Genomic DNA, 18,824 nt, shown 5'->3' on the forward strand with positions numbered 1-18,824 from the left:
ATATTCTCAGATGAGTAAGATATAGGATTTAAAAGAAATAAAAAATATCCTGTGTATTTGTCAGTATTTGTTCTCACACTTACATTTGCCAGTTTTTTTGTTTTTTTTGTTTTTTTATTTATGATAGTAACAGAGAGAGAGAGAGAGAGAGAGAGGCAGAGACATAGGCAGAGGGAGAAGCAGGCTCCATGCACGGGGAGCCCGATGTGGGATTCGATCCCGGGTCTCCAGGATCACGCCCTGGGCCAAAGGCAGGCACCAAACCGCTGCGCCACCCAGGGATCCCCATTTGCCAGTTTTAAAGGAAAAACTGTTAATGGAAATTTTCCTAATACTTTTTTCTATAAAAAATGAGGCAAAGAGGGACACCTGGGTGGCTCAGTGGTTGAGCGTCTGCCTTCGGCTCAGGTCATGATCCTGGGATCTAGGATTGAATCCCACATCGGGCTCCCTGTGAGGAGCCTGCTTCTCCCTCTGCCTATGTCTCTGCCTCTCTCTCTATGTCTCTCATGAATAAATAAATCTTAAAAAAAATAAAAAAGAATGAGGCAAAGAATTCAGACTGCTACTTATATTTCTCATCATAAACATACTGTTTACAACATACCAGTAACTTTTTGCTTCCTTTAGCTGTTACAACTATTCTGAAAATAAATCTAATATAGGAGTACAAAGGAAAACATTTGCCTTTTGAAGCATATCATGAGATATTCAGCATCTGTAAAGCCTAAATTTTAAGTTTCTTTCCCAATTTTAACCACAGATTTTATTTATTTATTTATTTATTTATTTATTTATTTATTTATTTATTCAATGATAGAGAGAGAGAGAGAGAGGCAGAGACACAGGAGGAGGGAAAAGCAGGCTCCATGCTGGGAGCCTGATGTGGGACTCGATCCCGGAACTCAGGATCGCGCCCTGGGCGGAAGGCAGGCGCTAAACTGCTGAGCCACCCAGGGATCCCCTTAACCACAAATTTTAACATAAAAGAAAGTTACTTGTAATTTCATCAATTATAAAACTATTTTCATTCTTCTGTGTTTCCTTCCAGTCCTAATATATATGCATGTAGTTTTACATTACCAAAATAATGTAGATTCACTTAGTACTCCTTAATTCACTAAATATATCAACAGTTTATTGCATTCCCCTAATGCTGGATATTTAATTTATAATAGTGAAAAACAAGAAATGATGCTGAAATGAACATTTCCCTTAAAAAAAAAAAAAAAGGTTTTTCAGCACATTACCATCTTTTCTTCTCCACTGTACTATCCTGCTTCCAAAAAGAACACATACCACACCACAGAGAATATTCCATGGCATCATTTTTGCTTAAGCTCATTTTCCCAAAATTTCAGATCATGATCATCCTCTAGGGGTGACAGTCTCAGACTTCTCTCGGGACTCTGATTTGAAAGGGGCTTGGGAACCAATATTTATCTTTAACTTTTTTTTTTTTTTAAGAGAGAATGCACCTGTGAGCAGAGGGTGAGAGAACAGACAGAGAGGGAGAGAATTTCAAGCAGACTCCCCACAGTGCTCAGTGGGGAGCCCAGTACAGGGCTCAACCTCACAACCCTAAGATCATGACCTGAGCCGAAATCACAAGTCAGACACTTAAACCAACTGAGCCACCCAGGCGCCCCTCTTATCACTTTCTTCTAAATTCCTAGAAGCTGAATTTCTAAGTAAAAGGACATGCATTTAAGGCTTTTGATACATATCATCAAATGACTCTTTAAAAAGGCTATTCCAGGGTCACCTGAATGGCTTAGTTAAGCATCCTGACCTTTGGCTCAGGTCATGATCCCGAGGTCTTGGGACTGGGCCTGCATCAGGCAGGCTCCCTGCTCAGAGGGGAGAATGCTTCTCCCTCTCCCTCTGCCCCTATACCCTTGCCTGTGCGCTCTCTCTCTCTCAGTCCCTCTCAAATAAATAAATAAAATATTTAAAAAAAGGCGATTCCAATCTATCAACAGTGGATTAAAATGTTCATTTACCACACTTGCTTCAACAGTGGATGTATACTTCTTTTAAATCTTTGTAATGGAAAAAAAATAAAAAATAAAAAAATAAATCTTTGTAATGGAGTGCTGGGCATTATATAAGACTGAAGAGTCACTGACCTCTACCTCTGAAACTAATAATACACTGTATGTTAATTAACTGAATTTAAATAAATAAAAATAAATCTTTGCCAAAATTTTTTTAAAAATTTTTATTTATTTATGATAGTCACAGAGAGAGAGAGAGAGGCAGAGACATAGGCAGAGGGAGAAACAGGCTCCATGCACCGGGAGCCTGATGTGGGATTCGATCCTGGGTCTCCAGGATCGTGCCCTGGGCCAAAGGCAGGCGCCAAACCGCTGCGCCACCCAGGGATCCATCTTTGCCAAAATTGATAGGCAAAAAGATAATATATTATTTTAGTTTTCGTTTCTTTGGTTATTAATGCTGTTGAAAATGTCCTTATAGGTTTCATGGCCATTTGCAGTCCTCCTTTTGTAAGCTACCTGTATTTATATCTTTTGCTCCTTTCCCATTTGTATGTTCATTTATTTATTTTTAAAGATTTTATTTATTTATTTATTTATTTATTTATTTATTTATTTATTTATTCATGAGAGAGACAGAGAAAGAAAGGCAGAGACATAGGCAGATAGAGAAGCAGGCTCCATGCAGGGAGCCCAACGTGGGACCCAATCCGGGGACTCCAGGATCATGCCCTGAGCCAAAGGCAGACGCCCAACCACTGAGCCACCTGGGCATCCCGAAAGAGCATTTTATATATTAGGGTTATCAACTATAGTATTTCAAAAAAGTTAATACATTTTTAACCTCTATCACCCACTACTCAATTCATTTAGATACAGAGTAATAGTAATTTGTAGACAGTTCAGGCTTGGTTACATATATATTAAGACTTAGTAGGAGCCACAAATAGTGTATTTTTCTACTTGGTTCACTTTATTTTGAAAAAGTTCATTTGACTGAAGAACAGAACTACAGTATAATCCCACCATAAGTGCGCTCCAAAAACTTTGTATAAAATGAATGATTATACTTTAAAGTCTATGAATGTAAACAGACGGCTGGAGAAGAGCTAATAACCAGCTTTGTTGTATCTGAATTCACCATCCAATACTCTTAAAAAGAGGTTAAGTCAATGGCGTATGTTCTTTCAGGGGTTGTTATATTCCCTAATATAGAATCAAGACAAAGCAGGTCTACTGATTACTCAATAAAAGGCTAAGTCTGGAGTCTATCCTACTCATCCTCTCAGAAGCAGGATCAAAGTAAAATGAGGCTAGGGATTACAAAGGCAGCCATTACTACTGTCTGCCCCTAGCCAATACAGAAGTAAGTCATGCAGTTGTAAGGAAAAACGAGAATGATGCAACCCCTTCCAAAAAACATATATACTTTTCAGAAATAACTTAGATTCCTATGACTACTAAAACTGTAGTCAGAAATATTTGAGACAATGGGTTCTTCATATATGACCTAGTCTACCCTCATGTTCTTTGGGGCTTTCTTTTGGGACCTCTCCCTCTTCTTTCACCAGTTTAGTGGGGGCAGGGGAGGGGAGGGAACATCAATATGTGGGTTATAAGAGTACCTGCACAGTGGCATCATGGAGTGTTCTTTTGTCAGAGATTGCCAGACCAAGGTCTGTACTAATACTCTCTCACCACTGAGCTAATGGTTTCCCTCTATGTAAAATGTGGTTTCTTATCCTTCTTTAGAGCAGTGATTAAAAAAAAAATCAATTGTAATATTCTGTGTACTTCTTCTACCCATTCTAATATCCATAATGCCATTTAAGAACAGCATCAAGGGGCGCCCAGGTGGCTCAGTCGGTTAAGCCTCTCACTCTTGATTTCAGTTCAGATCTTAATCATGAGTTCAAGCCCCATACTGGGCTCCTCGCCCTTAAAAAAACTTAAAAAAAAAAAAAAATCCACAAAAACAAAAACTCCAGTGTCAAACTTGACAACGGATCAAATTCCTATAATCTTAATATGAGAACTAGCATTTTGAATCATAAAGCCTGCCTCTGGCTTGTTGGAAGGAAGCAGGATCTCTTGTAAGAGAATAAAAGCTGAAGGTCATATGCTGATTGACAGTGAACCCTGGGCTCAAAGGTGGTAGTGAAAGCCATAGGGAGTCCAAAAAAGTGCATCACAGGGCTAGTGAGAAGGATAGGGCTTAATGCTCAGAGCACTTGCTTCAGTACAGCAGCTCTGCCTTATATATGTTCTATATACTGGGGTTTCACATAAGAGTTCTTTTTTAAAAAGGTTCTGCAGTTTCTTAAATAATGCTGAAAAATCTCTTGAGTTATACTATCATCCATATTTTAAGATGAGGTAAAGCTCATAAAAGTGGAGTAACTTGTTTAAGGTTACAGTTAAGTATTATTATTTCTATTTATTCTGGTTATTTCTATTTATAATTTATTATGACTTACAGTTGGATTAGTGTGGCTATATCAGTAATATACTAATATGGCACTGCAAATTTAAAACTTCTCAGCTTTAATATCTGAGTGTGCAAATGATCCAAACCAAATTAGACCAGTTTTTTTAAGTAGTTAATAATATGCAGGAAGGTAAATAACTTTCAAGTAAAACTCAATTTTAACATGTTTAACATCTTTTTAAATTCAGTTTTGATTTTATCTCTGAACTAAAATGAGGCAATTGCTGAGTCTTCTAGTTAGCCTACATTTATAATTCTGGAGACATGAATATGAAAAATAACTATTTTTAGGTTACTAACCTGATTATGCTTAATCTGTCTTTTACCTTTAAAATCAAGCTTATAGGGCAGCCCGGGTGGCTCAGCGGTTTAGCGCTGCCTTCAGCCCAGGGCCTGATCCTAGAGACCCGGGATCGAGTCCCATGTTGGGCTCCCTCCATGAAGCCTGCTTCTCCCTTGGCCTGTGTCTCTGCCTCCCTCTCTCTCTCTCTCTCTCTCCCTGTCACTCATAAATAAATAAATAAAATCTTTAAAATAAATAAATAAATAAATAAATAAATAAATAAATAAATAAATAAAATCAAGCTTATAGGGCCCTTGGCTAGAAAAATTAAATTTAATTCTAATACACAGCATTTCAAATTCAAAATATATGACCAGAGTTCCCACTGGTCATATTTTGAGCACATGACTTGGTCCAAAAAAACCAAACCAAAGGAAACCACCACCCAGGGAGATTAAAAAAAGAAAAATGTTCTTTCCTTGTTTGTCCTTGATACAAATTCTCAAACAAATCATGTCTAGTGCCTACCTGAGCCATCAGTGGGAACGGAACTTGCATTGATTCCAGAAAGACCAAATAGAGGACATTCTCGATCTGTGTTGACATGACCCCATTTGTGACATTTAATGCACCTCACGTTTCGAACCTGAGAAATCGTGAACATTATTTCAGTTATTAAGATTGTAAGAATCTTTTTTTTTAAGATTTTATTTATTTATTCATGAGAGACAGAGAGAGAGAGAGAGGGAGAGGCAGAGACAGAAGCAGAGGGAGGAGCAGGCTCCATGCAGGGAGCCTATGTGGGACTCCATCTGGGGTCTCCAGGATCACGCCCTGGACTGAAGGCGGCGCTAAACCGCTGAGCCACCGGGGCTGCCCAGATTGTAAGAATCTAACAAATGTTCAAATCCCTACTTCTTAGTAGTATCATTCATAAAAGATTTCCAGGGAAAGAGACTCCCTGACTATATTTGGTAATTTAACATAAATACTAAAATCTTCTATAAATTCTGCCTAAAAGCTAACCTGAATCCTGTTTCCTTTTGACTGTTACTTGGTGACAATAGAACAATGTCATCTAAAAAGAAATGATAAAATATCAAAAAAGAATTATGTCCTGGCTTAATCTTAAATTCTCTAATTTATAATAGTTAACCTTTGAAGTTTTAGTTGCCTAACCAGAGGTTTGCAAACTGTTTCTGTAAAACACCAAATAGTAAGTATTATAGGCTTTATGGGCCAGAGGTCTCTGTTGCAACTACTCAACTCTGCCAATGTAGCAGAAGGAAGCCACGGACAATATGTAAATGAATAAGCAAGGCAGGATTCCAAAAAATGTTATTTCCAACAAGAACCTGGCCCTCTGGTAATATTTTGTCCCAATTCTAAACAAATAGTTTTACATCTTTTCTTAACTTTGAGCTAATTCTCCAAATTCCTGAAAACTACAGAGACCCATATCATTATAACCCTCAATACAAACCTTTGATTCCTCTCTCTCTCTTTTTTTTTTACCAGGAGAAAATCAAATTTAATAGGCATATGTAAAGAGAATCCACATGGACATGAAATTTCTGATTCCTATCTTTAATCTGTCTACTATATTTAATGTTTTATCCCCGAGTCCTTTTACTATCTGGATACAAATGAAAACCACAGAGCCCTGTTTCAGCTGAAATACCTTTTGGACAACAGTATAAAGAAGTATTTATTAAGTAAGAATTATTTTTTACAGAGTAAAATATGGGTCACTTGCCTGAATGCCAAAGGGCTGATCTCTGATGTTCATGTCATCTTTGGCATATCTATTGTGTAGAGAATATGTATAAACACAATATTAAGAACAGTTTAATAAATTAGAGAGCAGTAATCCTGAAAATAGTTTTATGGTTCTAAATACATTATAAAATGTGTAACTTCAATAAATACACAGAACTATGAAATATATTTAGTATTTCCAAATACCACTTTATTACTAATTATCCAGTTTGATGATATGTGATTTTTTAAAAATGGAAAACTATGTAAAATTAAAGTCTATGACCAAGTAAATTAGTTGTATAAAACAAATCATGTAAAATATCTTTTTACATTAGTCACCTACTCTAGTGAACGAAGAGGCGATGTAAGATGGGATATCAGATAAAGTTAATGATATATATTTCATCTTAAAAGAAAACTGGCTCTTACTTTTCCCGTGGAGCGCCTTTCTGCCATTCAAATTTGTATTCAGTCTCTCCTTCTGTTTCTTCTTTCTAAAAACATTAAGAAGTCTTTCAATTTTTTCATAAAATTACAATCTACTGCCAAGTAAACTGAAGCACATTAAATAGTACTTTACCTCTTTGTTTTCTTGATTGCATATCAAAGATATAGGAGAAAAAAAAAGCTCAAGTTAAAAACTTCAACGTTAAAGTCTCCTATCATATATTATGATATCACAGTATTTAGTTGTAACTTGTAAGAAATTATTGGTTTGACTTTTTTTCTTCTTTCACAAGATAAAATTCAAATTGCTAAAAGGATAAATACAATATTGAGTGAGATAGTTATAACACATTAATTCCTAATTTTTAAACCTTTTTATTTTTCATTGAAAAAATATTATGCTACCTATAAGCATATTCAGCAGGAAGAACTAAAGATGTATACACAAAGTATAAAAGAATAAATGCACTTCTGTTGATGTTGACATTTTTTCCTCCTCAAAGGTCAAGTCACTAAAAAAGTCAAGTCACAAAATATTACTAGATTAGACAGGTATTTTTAGTATTTATTCTATTGCACTGAATTCAGTATTTTACGATTATCTTTACAGGAAAAAATAGCAATTTTAAAGATGAAGAGCAACTTTTATGTACCTATGTATGTATTTACTTATTTAAAGATTATTTATGTATTTATTTATTTAGAGAGAATACAAGCAGGGAGATGGAAAGAATCCCAAGCAGTCTTGAGTACAGAGCCCAAAGTGGGGGCTCAATCTCATAATACTGAGATCATAATCTGAGTCAAAATCAAGAGTTGGACACAACCAACTGAGCCACCCAGGAGCCCCAAAGATGAAGAACAACTTTAAAAAAATGTCTGTTCTAACAGTGTTCAAGCTTTAGTTGTAAAGACATCAAAGACAAAAAAAAAAAAAAAAAGGGAATGAGGCAAGTACCTTTTTTAGCTCCTGGTGGGGCCTCATACATGAAATTAAGGCCATTCTTTACACGCTCATCGCCCATAAGCAACCTAAATAAAACAAGAAATAAAATTAACAATTTTATATAGGAGGAAAAAATTACAGAATAACTGTTCTCCATCTTCTAAAACTCTAAGGAAATTTAGAGAAAATATTTTTGTTGGAGATAAAGTTCCAAAACTTTACTTCACTGATTAGATAACTTCTGAAATACATGAATGGAAATTCAAACAGTGCTGCCTCTTTAGTAACTGGTTTTAATTTTTGAGACTCTCTCATTACCTGAGAGATCCTAGCCCTCCCAACAGAAAAGGAGAAAAATGCCATGGTCGCCCTCACATACTTTTTTTAAACCCTGAAATGCTATGGAAATAATGACAGTTTTGAAATTCTATATTCCAGCAGAAATTTGGAATTAAGTTAAATAGTGCCAACATTTTTTCTTAATTGTGAAGGATCAAACCATTTGGAAAAATGAGTCTCTCTGGAATTTCTTTAGAAAGTCAATCCAATTAGTGCTTGTAATAAGGGTCAAAGTCAATAGGAGAATCAAATTCTTTGATGAGGCCACAGAGGAGAGAACAGTTTAAAGAGATCCTACAACAGGTTAATCACTATGATAGAATCAATGTCTGCTGCACCTCAAAAATCATTTTCCTTATAGTCTAACACTGAAAGTTCCCAGTTTGAGTTCTGTTTAGAGAGATATAATTTTTTAAAAAGCTCTGCAATAAATTGAATGACTGGTTGAGTTAAAGTTTTAATTCATAAGATCCAAGTAAAGTACTGATTATAAAGATGAAAGCTAAAGAGTGAATAGAATCACCTCTTATATTTGAAAAAGGCAATCACAAAGGATGTATTACATAATTATAATTCTTCACTTATTTCCATTGGAATTTTTAAGGAACTATAAAAAAAAGACAGCAAAAGGATGACAGGATCTCTATCTATATAATGGAATATTATTTTGCAATAAAAAGGAATGAACTACTGAAACATGCTACAAAATAGATGAACTTCAAAAACATTATACTAAGAGAAAGAAGCCAGTCACAAAAGACCATTTATATGTGTAATCTCATTTATATGACATGCCCAGAGTAGGCAAATCTATAGAGACAGAAAAGAAATTAATGGTTGCTTAGGGCTGAGAAGTAGAAGGCACAGGGTATAAGAATGGGAAGTAACTGCTAACGGGTACAATATTTCTTTTTCAGATGATGAAAATGTTCTGATATTAGATTAGGATGGCTCCCAAACTCTGTAATGATATATACTTAAAGCCAATGTACACTTTCAACAACTGTAAAAATTTTATCTTAGATTAACACCATCTTAAAAGTTAAAATCAAGCACGTGAAAAGCTCAACATCACTAGTCATCAGATAAATAGAAATTAGGGGCACCTGGGTGGCTCAGTCAGTGAAGTGTCTGCCTTTAGCTCAGGTCATGATCCCAGGGTCCTGTGACTGAGCATCAGGCTCTCTGCTCAGTGGGGGGTCTACTTCTCCCTCTCTCTCTGCCCCTGCTCACTCTGTCTCACATGTGCTCTAATAAATAAATAAAATCTTAAAAAGAAATAAAAACCATGAGATAGCACTTCACACTAATTAAGATGGCTGTTATTTAAAAAAAAAAAAGGAAAATAATAAATGTTGGCAAGGACATGGAGAGAATGGAACTCTCGTGCATTACTAGTGGTAATATAAAATGGTGCAGCTACTATGGAAGAATTTAGTGGTTCTTCAAAAGCTAAACACAGAATTACCAAATGACCTAGCAAATCTACTCCTAAGTATATATCTAAAGGAACTGGGACTTGAACAGATGGATATTTGCATGCTAATGTGTATAGCAGCATTACAGCGGCCAAAAGGTAGAAGCAACTTAAGTGTCCATTCATGGATGGATGGGTAAATAAAATACAGTATATACACACAATGGAATATTATATAGCCATAAGAAGAAAATAAGTTCTGACACATGCTACAATATGGATGAATCTTGAACACACTGTGCTAAGAGAAACAAGTCAGTTGCAAAGAAACAAATATTTTAGGATTCTACTTATTGGAGGCACCTATAATAGGCAAATTCATAGAAACAGAAAGTAAAATAGTGGTTACCAGGGGCTGAAGGAAGAGGGAAATAGGGAATTATTGTTTAATGGGTACAGAGTTTCTATTTGGTGTAACGGAAAATGTTTTGGAAATAAATAGTAACGATAACATAACACTGTCAATGAAATTAATGGCAGTGAATTGTACACTTAAAAATGTTCTATATATTTTACCCCTGCAAAAAAACATTTAGGGGATCCCTGGGTGGCGCAGCGGTTTGGCGCCTGCCTTTGGCCCGGGGCGTGATCCTGGAGACCCGGGATCGAATCCCACATCGGGCTCCTGGTGCATGGAGCCTGCTTCTCCCTCTGCCTGTGTCTCTGCCTCTCTGTCTCTCTCTGTGTGACTATCATGAATAAATAAATAAAATCTTAAAAACAAAAAACAAAAAACAAAAAACAAAAAAAAACAAAACAAAAAAAAACATTTAGTTTATACTGAAACAAAAATAACATAAAATAAAAACTGGAAAATCCAATTTCCACTTCATGTAAAATTCAACAAGTAAACAAAATAAAAGGTAAAGATATGATACTGGCATTTTGTTTTAATTTCAATTAAAAACTTGTAAAAATTATTATTTTTTTGCTGTTGATTATATGCAGAGTGAATGTATTGACATTCCAATAAATCTGTTTTTATCCAGTCAAAATAATAAATGTGACTGTCATCTTTAAAAAAAAGTATGTAAAAAAAAGCGGGGGGTGGGGAATCTCTGGGTGGCTCAGTGGTTTAGCACCTGCCTTTGGCCCAGGGCGTGATCCTGGAGTCCCAGGATCGAGTCCCACATCGGGCTCCCTACATGAAGCCTGCTTCTCCCTCTACCTGTGTGTCTCTGCCCCTCTCTCTGTGTCTCTCATGAATAAATAAATAAAATCTTAAAAAAAAAATATGTCTGTACAGGGCAGCCCGGGTGGCTCAGCAGTTTAGCGTCGCCTTCAGCCCAGGACATGATCCTGGAGACCCGGGATCAAGTCTCACGTCGGGCTCCCTGCATGGAGCCTGCTTCTCCCTCTGCCTGTGTCTCTGCCTCTCTCTCTGTGTCTCTTGTGAATAAATAAATAAAATCTTTAAAAAAAAAGTATGTACAAATTGACATTCATAAACATTAAGAATCATTTATGGCAGTAACAACTTAAAAGAGAAAAATTAGATTACTAAAGAATAAAATTGTCTATAAAGGACCATTTTGAATGAAGGGGAAAAAAAACTTTGCAATCACCAATTACTCATAAATTTGTACTCAACTAACCAAACCCAGAAGCAATGAACACTCCTAGTATCCAGAACCTGGTTTCTAAATATCTTTCTTCAGTAAAAGGAACCAGGTTCCTTGGAACTTGGTTGATTCCAATGCTAGAGCAGGGAAAAACAAAAGACAAGTTTGGCCCATCTTGGTGCCAGGAAGTGGTTTTAAAAAAAGGTTGCAGCGGGACATCTGGGTGGCTCAGCGGTTGAGCACCTGCCTTCGGCTCAGGGTGTGATCCTGGAGTCCTGGGATCGAGTCCCACACTGGGCTCCCTGCAGGGAGCCTGCTTCTCCCTCTGCCTGTGTCTCTGCCTTTCTCTGTCTCTCGCTGTGTCTCTCATGAATAAATAGATAAAATCTTAAAAAAAAAAAAAAGGTTGCAGCATGTGAAATGGATTTAGGAACCAAGCTGGTAGAGCAGTCAAAGGCCAAAACTGACACAATCTGAGCAACAAAATAAGTAACAATAATACTGTATTATAATCCATTGAATAAGTATCACTGAGTCCATACTGGTAGAAGTAATTACATACATAACTAAATGAGAGAAAGGGAAAATTCTTCTTTCCAGAGGAATTCAAATTTTAAAATATAGGGGGAATGAGAGGAATAGAATTATTGGAATACCACAGTAATAACTGATGCAGGCAATATCCACCAGTGAATGCTAGCTTAGTGGACAAATGTTCAAAAAAACCCAGGATATCTGTATAGCTTCAAATATTTAATTACAAAGAGAATAAAGTAACTCTTTTTTAAGATCAAGAATAAACAGGGGGCACCTGGTTGGTTGAGTTGGTAGAATGTGTGACTCTTGATGTCAGGGTTCTGAGTTCAAGCCCCATGCTGTGCATGGAGCCTACTTAATTAAAAAAAAGAAAAAAAGAAGAAGAAGAAGTAGAAAGAAGAAGAAGAAGAAAGAAGAAGGAGGAGGAGGAGAAGGAGGAGGAGGAGGAGGAGGATGAGGAGGATAAGGAGGAGGAGGAGAAGGAGGGAGAAGGAGAAGAAGGAGAAGGAGGAGAAGAAGGAGAAGGAGGAGGAGGAGAAGGAGAAGAAGAAGGAGGAGGAGGAGAAGGAGAAGAAGGAGGAGGAGAAGGAGGAGGAGGAGGAGGAGGAGAAGGAGAAATTCTTCTTTTCCCTGCGAAGTCTCCTCTTCTTCTTCTACTTCTCCTCCCTCTTCTTCCCTTCTTCTTTATTTTCCCTTCCCCTTCTTCTTTCTTTACTTTCTTCTCTCTCCTTCGTTCTTCTCCTCAGTTCTTATTCTTCTCCCTTCTTCTCCGTCTATTCTCTCCCCCCCCCTTCTTCCTCCTCCCCTCCTCCTCCCGCTGCCATCTCCTCGCAGAAGAAGAAAGATATCCGCAGAAGAAAGAAGAAGAAGAGCCAGCATAGTCTGTTGCAAACCTACTTTTCCATCTCCACTATCTTTTTATCAGCCTAACTCAATTATTGACTGCTTCCCCAAACACCCTCTCTACTCTCCCACTTTGATCTTTAATAAGCTTTTACTATATGGAAATCAGGGTTTCTCAACAGTGGTGCTACTGACATTTTGGACCAGATCATTCTTTGCTGTGTGGGACTGTTCTATACACTGTAGGATATTTTGCAGCATCCCTAGTCTTTACCCGCTAGATGCTAGTAGCATCCAACCTCTGAGTTCTGACAATCAAAAAAGTGTCCGAATGCTGTCACATGTCCCCTGGCAGGAGTGTGGCCAGTGGGGGGAAATAATGGCCTTCAGATGATCTAAATCCTTAACATTCTTCATAGTTCAGCTCAATTGTCACTTCTTTCATGAAGTTTTACTTTGTTATCCCAAATGGAATCATCTGTCCTACATTAGCATGCTATAGTTTTTAAAACACTGTGTTTTTAATATGTCAAGCTATTATATTCAGCTTTGAACTATGTGTACATAGATATTTCTGAGGGCAGAGACAAACTATATATCACAGTTGTATAGGCCCCTATTTAAACAGCCTGCTATTTATGGCCTTGCATGAAATTAGGTACTCAATAAAAGTTAACCAAATTAAATAGAATTAGTGAGAAGAGTACTTAATTGACCTAAAAGTTTTATTTCTATAATTTCACTCTTGATATACTATATTTTTTTATTTTACTTTTTTTAAAAAGATTTTTATTTATTTGACAGAGAGCAAGAGTACAAGGAGGCAGAGGGAGAGGAAGAAGCAGGTTCCCTGCTGAGCAGAAAGCCCAATGTGGGGCTTGATCCCAGCACCCAAGATCATGACCTGAGCCGAAGGCAGATGCTTAACCAACTGAGCCATGCAGGCGCCCCTTGATATACTATATTTAAAGAGAATATTTAGTAAGAGTTAAGTAGTACTTCACTTATGTTCCATAGTTTGATGAAAAACAGAAATGAACTGAAGATAGTATGGTCTATGTAATTAAAGCACTATCATTCACTTGCTTAATTAATCAAGAGCAATTAGCTTCAGAGTTAGACATATTAATATAAACATAAAATGACAATAGATGAAGGGCAAGTACTCTGCTGGAATACATCAAAACAGAACTCTACTATGATTCTGCCATTAATAGGGCAATGACATGCAGGTCAAGTAGAGACACTTCATTTTACTTTTTGAAGGCGTCCTGTACATCTTTTTATTTCGGTGTACGCTAAAAAAGTATCTTTGTAAGCAATCTCAGTAGTTTGAGTGTAGACTTTCATTGTTCTTCCAAGCTTTACCTAAGTTGGGATTTGCTCACCAACTGTGTGATGGAGTCACATCAATATATGTTTTATGTGAATTATGGGTAAGGCTGGAAAAAGTGGCAATGTACAGATATAAGAGTAAAGAGGGTACACAGGAAATAGAATCCTACCATTGGGGAATTCAATTCAAAAAAGCTCATTTACTGTATGATTTAGTAAGTGATTATTCTCATACAACTGATTATTCTAAAAACATTAGCATAGTGAAATTTCTTACCTATTATCATATGATTCTTGTTCTTTAAGATACTGTTGCATTAATTCTTCTTGTTTCTTCTTATCATATGATATTTTCTGTTCTGCCATCCATACCTAAATTAGTGAAGTAAGAAATTTAAGTTAAATACTAAGTTTTCTTTTCTTTTATAACAAAATATAAAATGCTATCATATATGGTTTACAACATAACCTATTTTGGCCATAATGACATCACCACAAAATAACAGCTAAAAAGTCTGATTTGTGCCTTGATACAGGTCCTTAAATCTAGTCATTCAAAATAGCTAAACTTCCATGCAAAACTATCAAACTTAAGAACCACTTTGAGCACCTGTAGTACAACAGCTTCTCGCATGCAGTCTCCATATCATCCTAGAGAAGAGAATGACCATCTCTCTATATGGAATATGTCTAGTCTAGAAAACACCTACGGCACAACCAGTAGGAATAAACAATGCCCATGAGTATCACAGACATTCCAAAAGAGGAGAAATGGAGGATAAGGAATAGAAAAAAAAAAAAAAAGAGATGGAAAGGTAGTTGTAGAAAAAAGGAAAGAGACAAGAGAGAAAACAGGTAACAGAGATGTGTCAAATGTCTTGAGTTGCTCAAGGGTATCAAACCACAGGCTGACTGTGTCTCTAGGTGAAATCCTCAAAATCATAAAAGTACTGGAGGTAAAAAGCCCACACAACTTATACAAGAATACTTAATCAGGTTATTTCTTGGTTTCAAAGGTATCAGTGCCTTCCTACTGCCTTTACAGTAAAGGACACAGTATTTGACAACCATTCAATGTAAACAAGAAGTCAAGACTTTCTCTCTAAATATGCTGTTTTAGGAAGGTAAATTGGAGGACAAATACTTACATTGATAAAATTATAATTATTAATATGGGGGCAGATAGGTATGCAGAGGAGAGTGTGGGACAAGACTGCCATTACTAAATTCTAGAAGCAAAACAGGTGTAGTTACCAGTATTTTAATAATGATGAAATAGGAATGTTCTAGGGGACACTGTTTTAGAAGTGGGTAAGAAGGAATTCATATGGAAATAAAAGCAAAAACAGAAATGGAAAGGCAGGGCAGCCCCAGTGGCCCAGCGGTTTACCGTGGCCTTTGGCCTGGGGTGTGATCCTGGGGACCTGGGATCGAGTTCCACATCAGGCTCCCTGCATGGGGCCTGCTTCTCCCTCTGCCTGTGTCTCTGCCTCTCTCTCTCTCTCTGTGTCTCTCATGAATAAATAAATAAAATCTTAAAAAAAAAAAGTATACAGTTAAAAAAAAAAAAAAAAAAGAAATGGAAAGGCAATTCTCCAGGGACAGAATATACCAGAAATTTCTTTTGGTATGTTCCCTGAAAGTTTCTCCCACTGACTTCATACTTAGCAATGTAATGTTACAGTACAAGAAACACCTACATTTAAGATAGGCACATTTGGAATTTTTTACTGTAGCTCAAAGTGAAAACAGCTGCAACAAAGACACGCAGGGTGTCACTGTCTCATAGAATAACACATTAATAATAACTTTCAAGTGGAGAACATATTATTTCTAACAGAATAACTACCATTTATTTAAAGCTCTAAATTTTACAAAGTTATTTTACTAATCTCAATTGCTCAAGTGCTTAAATACATTTTGAGTACCATGGACTGAAATAAAAATAAAATACATTTTTGCCTTCAAAATGCTCAGAATATGCTGATAAAAAAATCACGTTAACTTCTGTATGTTTAAACTATTTCACGATAAGAAAATGAACTGTGCAAATAATAATAAAGTTTGATATCTGGATAATAGAAATATATACAAGAAAAATAAAACAAGACAGTGACTGGAGGACAGGAGGAAGGCTGGTATAATGGAATGCTTTATAGCAAGTTTTGCTTTTTAGAGTTAATTTTTCTAAGATTTGTTTATTTTAGAGAGAGAAGAGAGAGCATGCTCACATGAGGGGGGAGGGGCAGAGGGAGAGAGAATCTGAAGAGCCCCATGGCAGGCTTGATCTCATGACCCTGAAACCATGACCTGAGCTGAAACCAAGTGTTAAATATTGAACTAGCCACCCAGGTATCTCTAGAAGCTAATTTTTAAATTAGGTAACTATATTTTCAGGTAGCCAAAGTTATCATTTCTTATATATCTTTCCAAAGATGTTCTAATGCATATACACATAATCTTATATATATGATTATATATATACACATACACACACACACACACCCAATATATGTAACAAACATACATTCTTTTCTCAATCTTTTCATAAATGGTAACATATACTGCATACTTGCACACAAAATATGTATAAAATAAAACTGAATACTATGGAGATCATTTCTAGATTAGTTTAAAAAAAAAAAAAACTTTCTTGGTTTTGGGTGGAGAAGGGGCCGAATATCATTCTACCGTGGAGCTATCGCACCATTTATTTAACCAATCTCCCGCTCTACTGATGGGCATTTAAGCAATTTCTAATCTTTTGCTATTATAAACTTTGCTTCAACAAATAACCCCATACACAAGTAACTTTATACATGTTAAGCAGGGTTTTGAAGAAGTTCAAAATTTTGACAAGGAAAATACAGGGTAAGACATGTGCTATATCCACACAATGGAATTATTCAGCAATAAAAATGAATACAATACCGATACATTCTACAACATGGATTAACTTTTAAAACATACTAAGAAAAAAAATCATTCATAAAGGCCAAATACTGCATGATTCCATTTATAGGAAATTTAAGTTTAGGTGGAAGATAATGAAGGTCTAAGCTAAGAAATAGGCTGTAGTGACAAAGAGGAGAAATGAATTCAAAAGATATTTGGAAGGTAAGACAAACAATTTATTAGCTACCTAGATAAAGGGGTGATGGAAAAGGGATGAATCTGAATTTCTGGCCTGGGTAACAGAATGAAGGAATGTGTTACTACCTCTATTTCCTACCCATATGAGATAGGAAGTATAAAAAGATAAGCAGATTTAGGATGCGATACATATTCATTTCAGATATCCTGAGTTTGAGATGCCTGTAATGTGCCAGGATGATACTGTCTAGATCATACAGTTGTCTTGTACCTTGAGCTGGGGGAGAAAAGTGAGACTTCAGATTTCAGAGTTGTAAAGTAGTAGTTAAAACCATGAAAGTGGATGTGACTGTCTGGGAAAGCATATAAGGTAAACAAAGTAAGGCACAGGCCAAGGATGAAGCTCTGGATAACATATGTATTCTAAGAGCAGGCTAAAAATAAATGTGTGTATGGAGGGGGGGGGGGGCAATTAATACTTTATTGAGCAATCCCTCCATGTGGTGAGCCCGGTGCTAGGTGGTGCTTTGTTTCACAGCCTTTATCTGCACCATCTTATTTATTCCTAACAATTTCGTGGTAACGGATACTTGTCATTTTAAATTTACAAATTAGGAGACTGAGGATAAGGGATTTTAAATATTTGTGTAAGGTCTGGAGTTTAAAAGTGACTGTACTGAAATAATTACAATCCTGGTCGGATTCCAGAAAGGTCAGACTTTCCTATTTCCTACTTCACCACTCTGCTTTCCACGGCCATACTATTCAGCACGGGTTTTTCCGTACTGCACCGAGTAGACCTGTAACTGATCATTTAAAAAGCCCAACAGGGGCGCCTGGCTGGCTCAGCCGCAGAGTATGTGACTCTTCCTCTCCGGGGTCGTGAGCTGGAGCCCCGGGTTGGGTGCAGAGATTACTTTAAAAAAAATCATTAACTCCATAAATAAAGCCAAACATCGTTGTATATCTGAAACTAATGTAACACTGTGTACACCTCAATTTAAAAATATTACGTAAAATAGCCCAACTTCAAAGAGATGAGACAGACGCTACATTTTCGGGTGGGATAAAAAATAAAAATTTAAAAAAGGGGAAGCAAGAGGTGATCTTACTTCCCTTTCAAGATCTGAAGGAAACAGGGAATCACCTTTGGACAGGATGGCAGAGCTCAGAAGCCACGATCCCTGGGATCCGAAAAGACAAAACCAGAATCATTTGAGGAAGTAACTACGATCAGACTTCTTCGTTATCTTACAGATTTACATTCTAGCTGACGAGCCGACCGAGCAGACGAAGGCTTGCCCGTCTCCTGGCTGATGCCAGCTTCGCCGGCGAGCTTCTCCGGGGAGGAGAAGGGGCGAGAAGACCAGGGCTTCAGCCCGGGGAAGAGGCGACTGTCCCGGGAATCCCAAGACACCGCCACGGTCAGCTCCAGCAGCCCCGGGCAGCCCAGGCACCCCCGGCCGGGACCCTCCCCGGCTTCCCTTACTCACTTTTTTTTTTTTTTTTCTTACTCACTTTTTTGATATTGGATTTGGAGGCAGGATGAAAGTCCTTCTTGCACATGAAATTGGCGAAAGATTTCCCCATCTTAAAGCCCGAGCTGGGGAAGCTGGACGCCGGGTCTCAGAACAACGTAAACAAACGCGGCCGCCTAACCGGAAGTGCGCCGCCTGGGGCGGCGGGAACTTCCGCGGTCAAAGGTGACCACTTCCG

General features: G+C 37.1%; 1 protein-coding gene across 2 annotated transcripts in view; it reads right to left on the reverse strand.

Moving 5' to 3' along the window:
* Positions 1 to 18,795, reverse strand: part of CIR1 (corepressor interacting with RBPJ, CIR1) — a 38,968-nt gene extending 20,173 nt beyond the window's left edge. Inside the window, exons 1-7 of one of the 2 annotated variants that reach the window (XM_038584883.1) lie at positions 18,627 to 18,795; positions 14,293 to 14,387; positions 7,935 to 8,008; positions 7,110 to 7,120; positions 6,959 to 7,023; positions 6,525 to 6,573; positions 5,297 to 5,414 (exon numbers count right to left, since the gene is read on the reverse strand). In XM_038584883.1, coding sequence (XP_038440811.1) covers positions 5,297 to 5,414; positions 6,525 to 6,573; positions 6,959 to 7,023; positions 7,110 to 7,120; positions 7,935 to 8,008; positions 14,293 to 14,387; positions 18,627 to 18,698 — 484 coding nt within the window. In that variant the 5' untranslated portion in view covers positions 18,699 to 18,795. The remainder of the gene's footprint in view (positions 1 to 5,296; positions 5,415 to 6,524; positions 6,574 to 6,958; positions 7,024 to 7,109; positions 7,121 to 7,934; positions 8,009 to 14,292; positions 14,388 to 18,626) is intronic. The other variant, XM_038584884.1, reaches the window with a different exon arrangement.
* Between the last annotated feature and the right edge of the window lie 29 nt (positions 18,796 to 18,824).

The sequence above is a fragment of the Canis lupus genome, chromosome 36, assembly GCF_011100685.1.
Source record: "Canis lupus familiaris isolate Mischka breed German Shepherd chromosome 36, alternate assembly UU_Cfam_GSD_1.0, whole genome shotgun sequence".
NCBI lineage: Eukaryota > Metazoa > Chordata > Mammalia > Carnivora > Canidae > Canis > Canis lupus.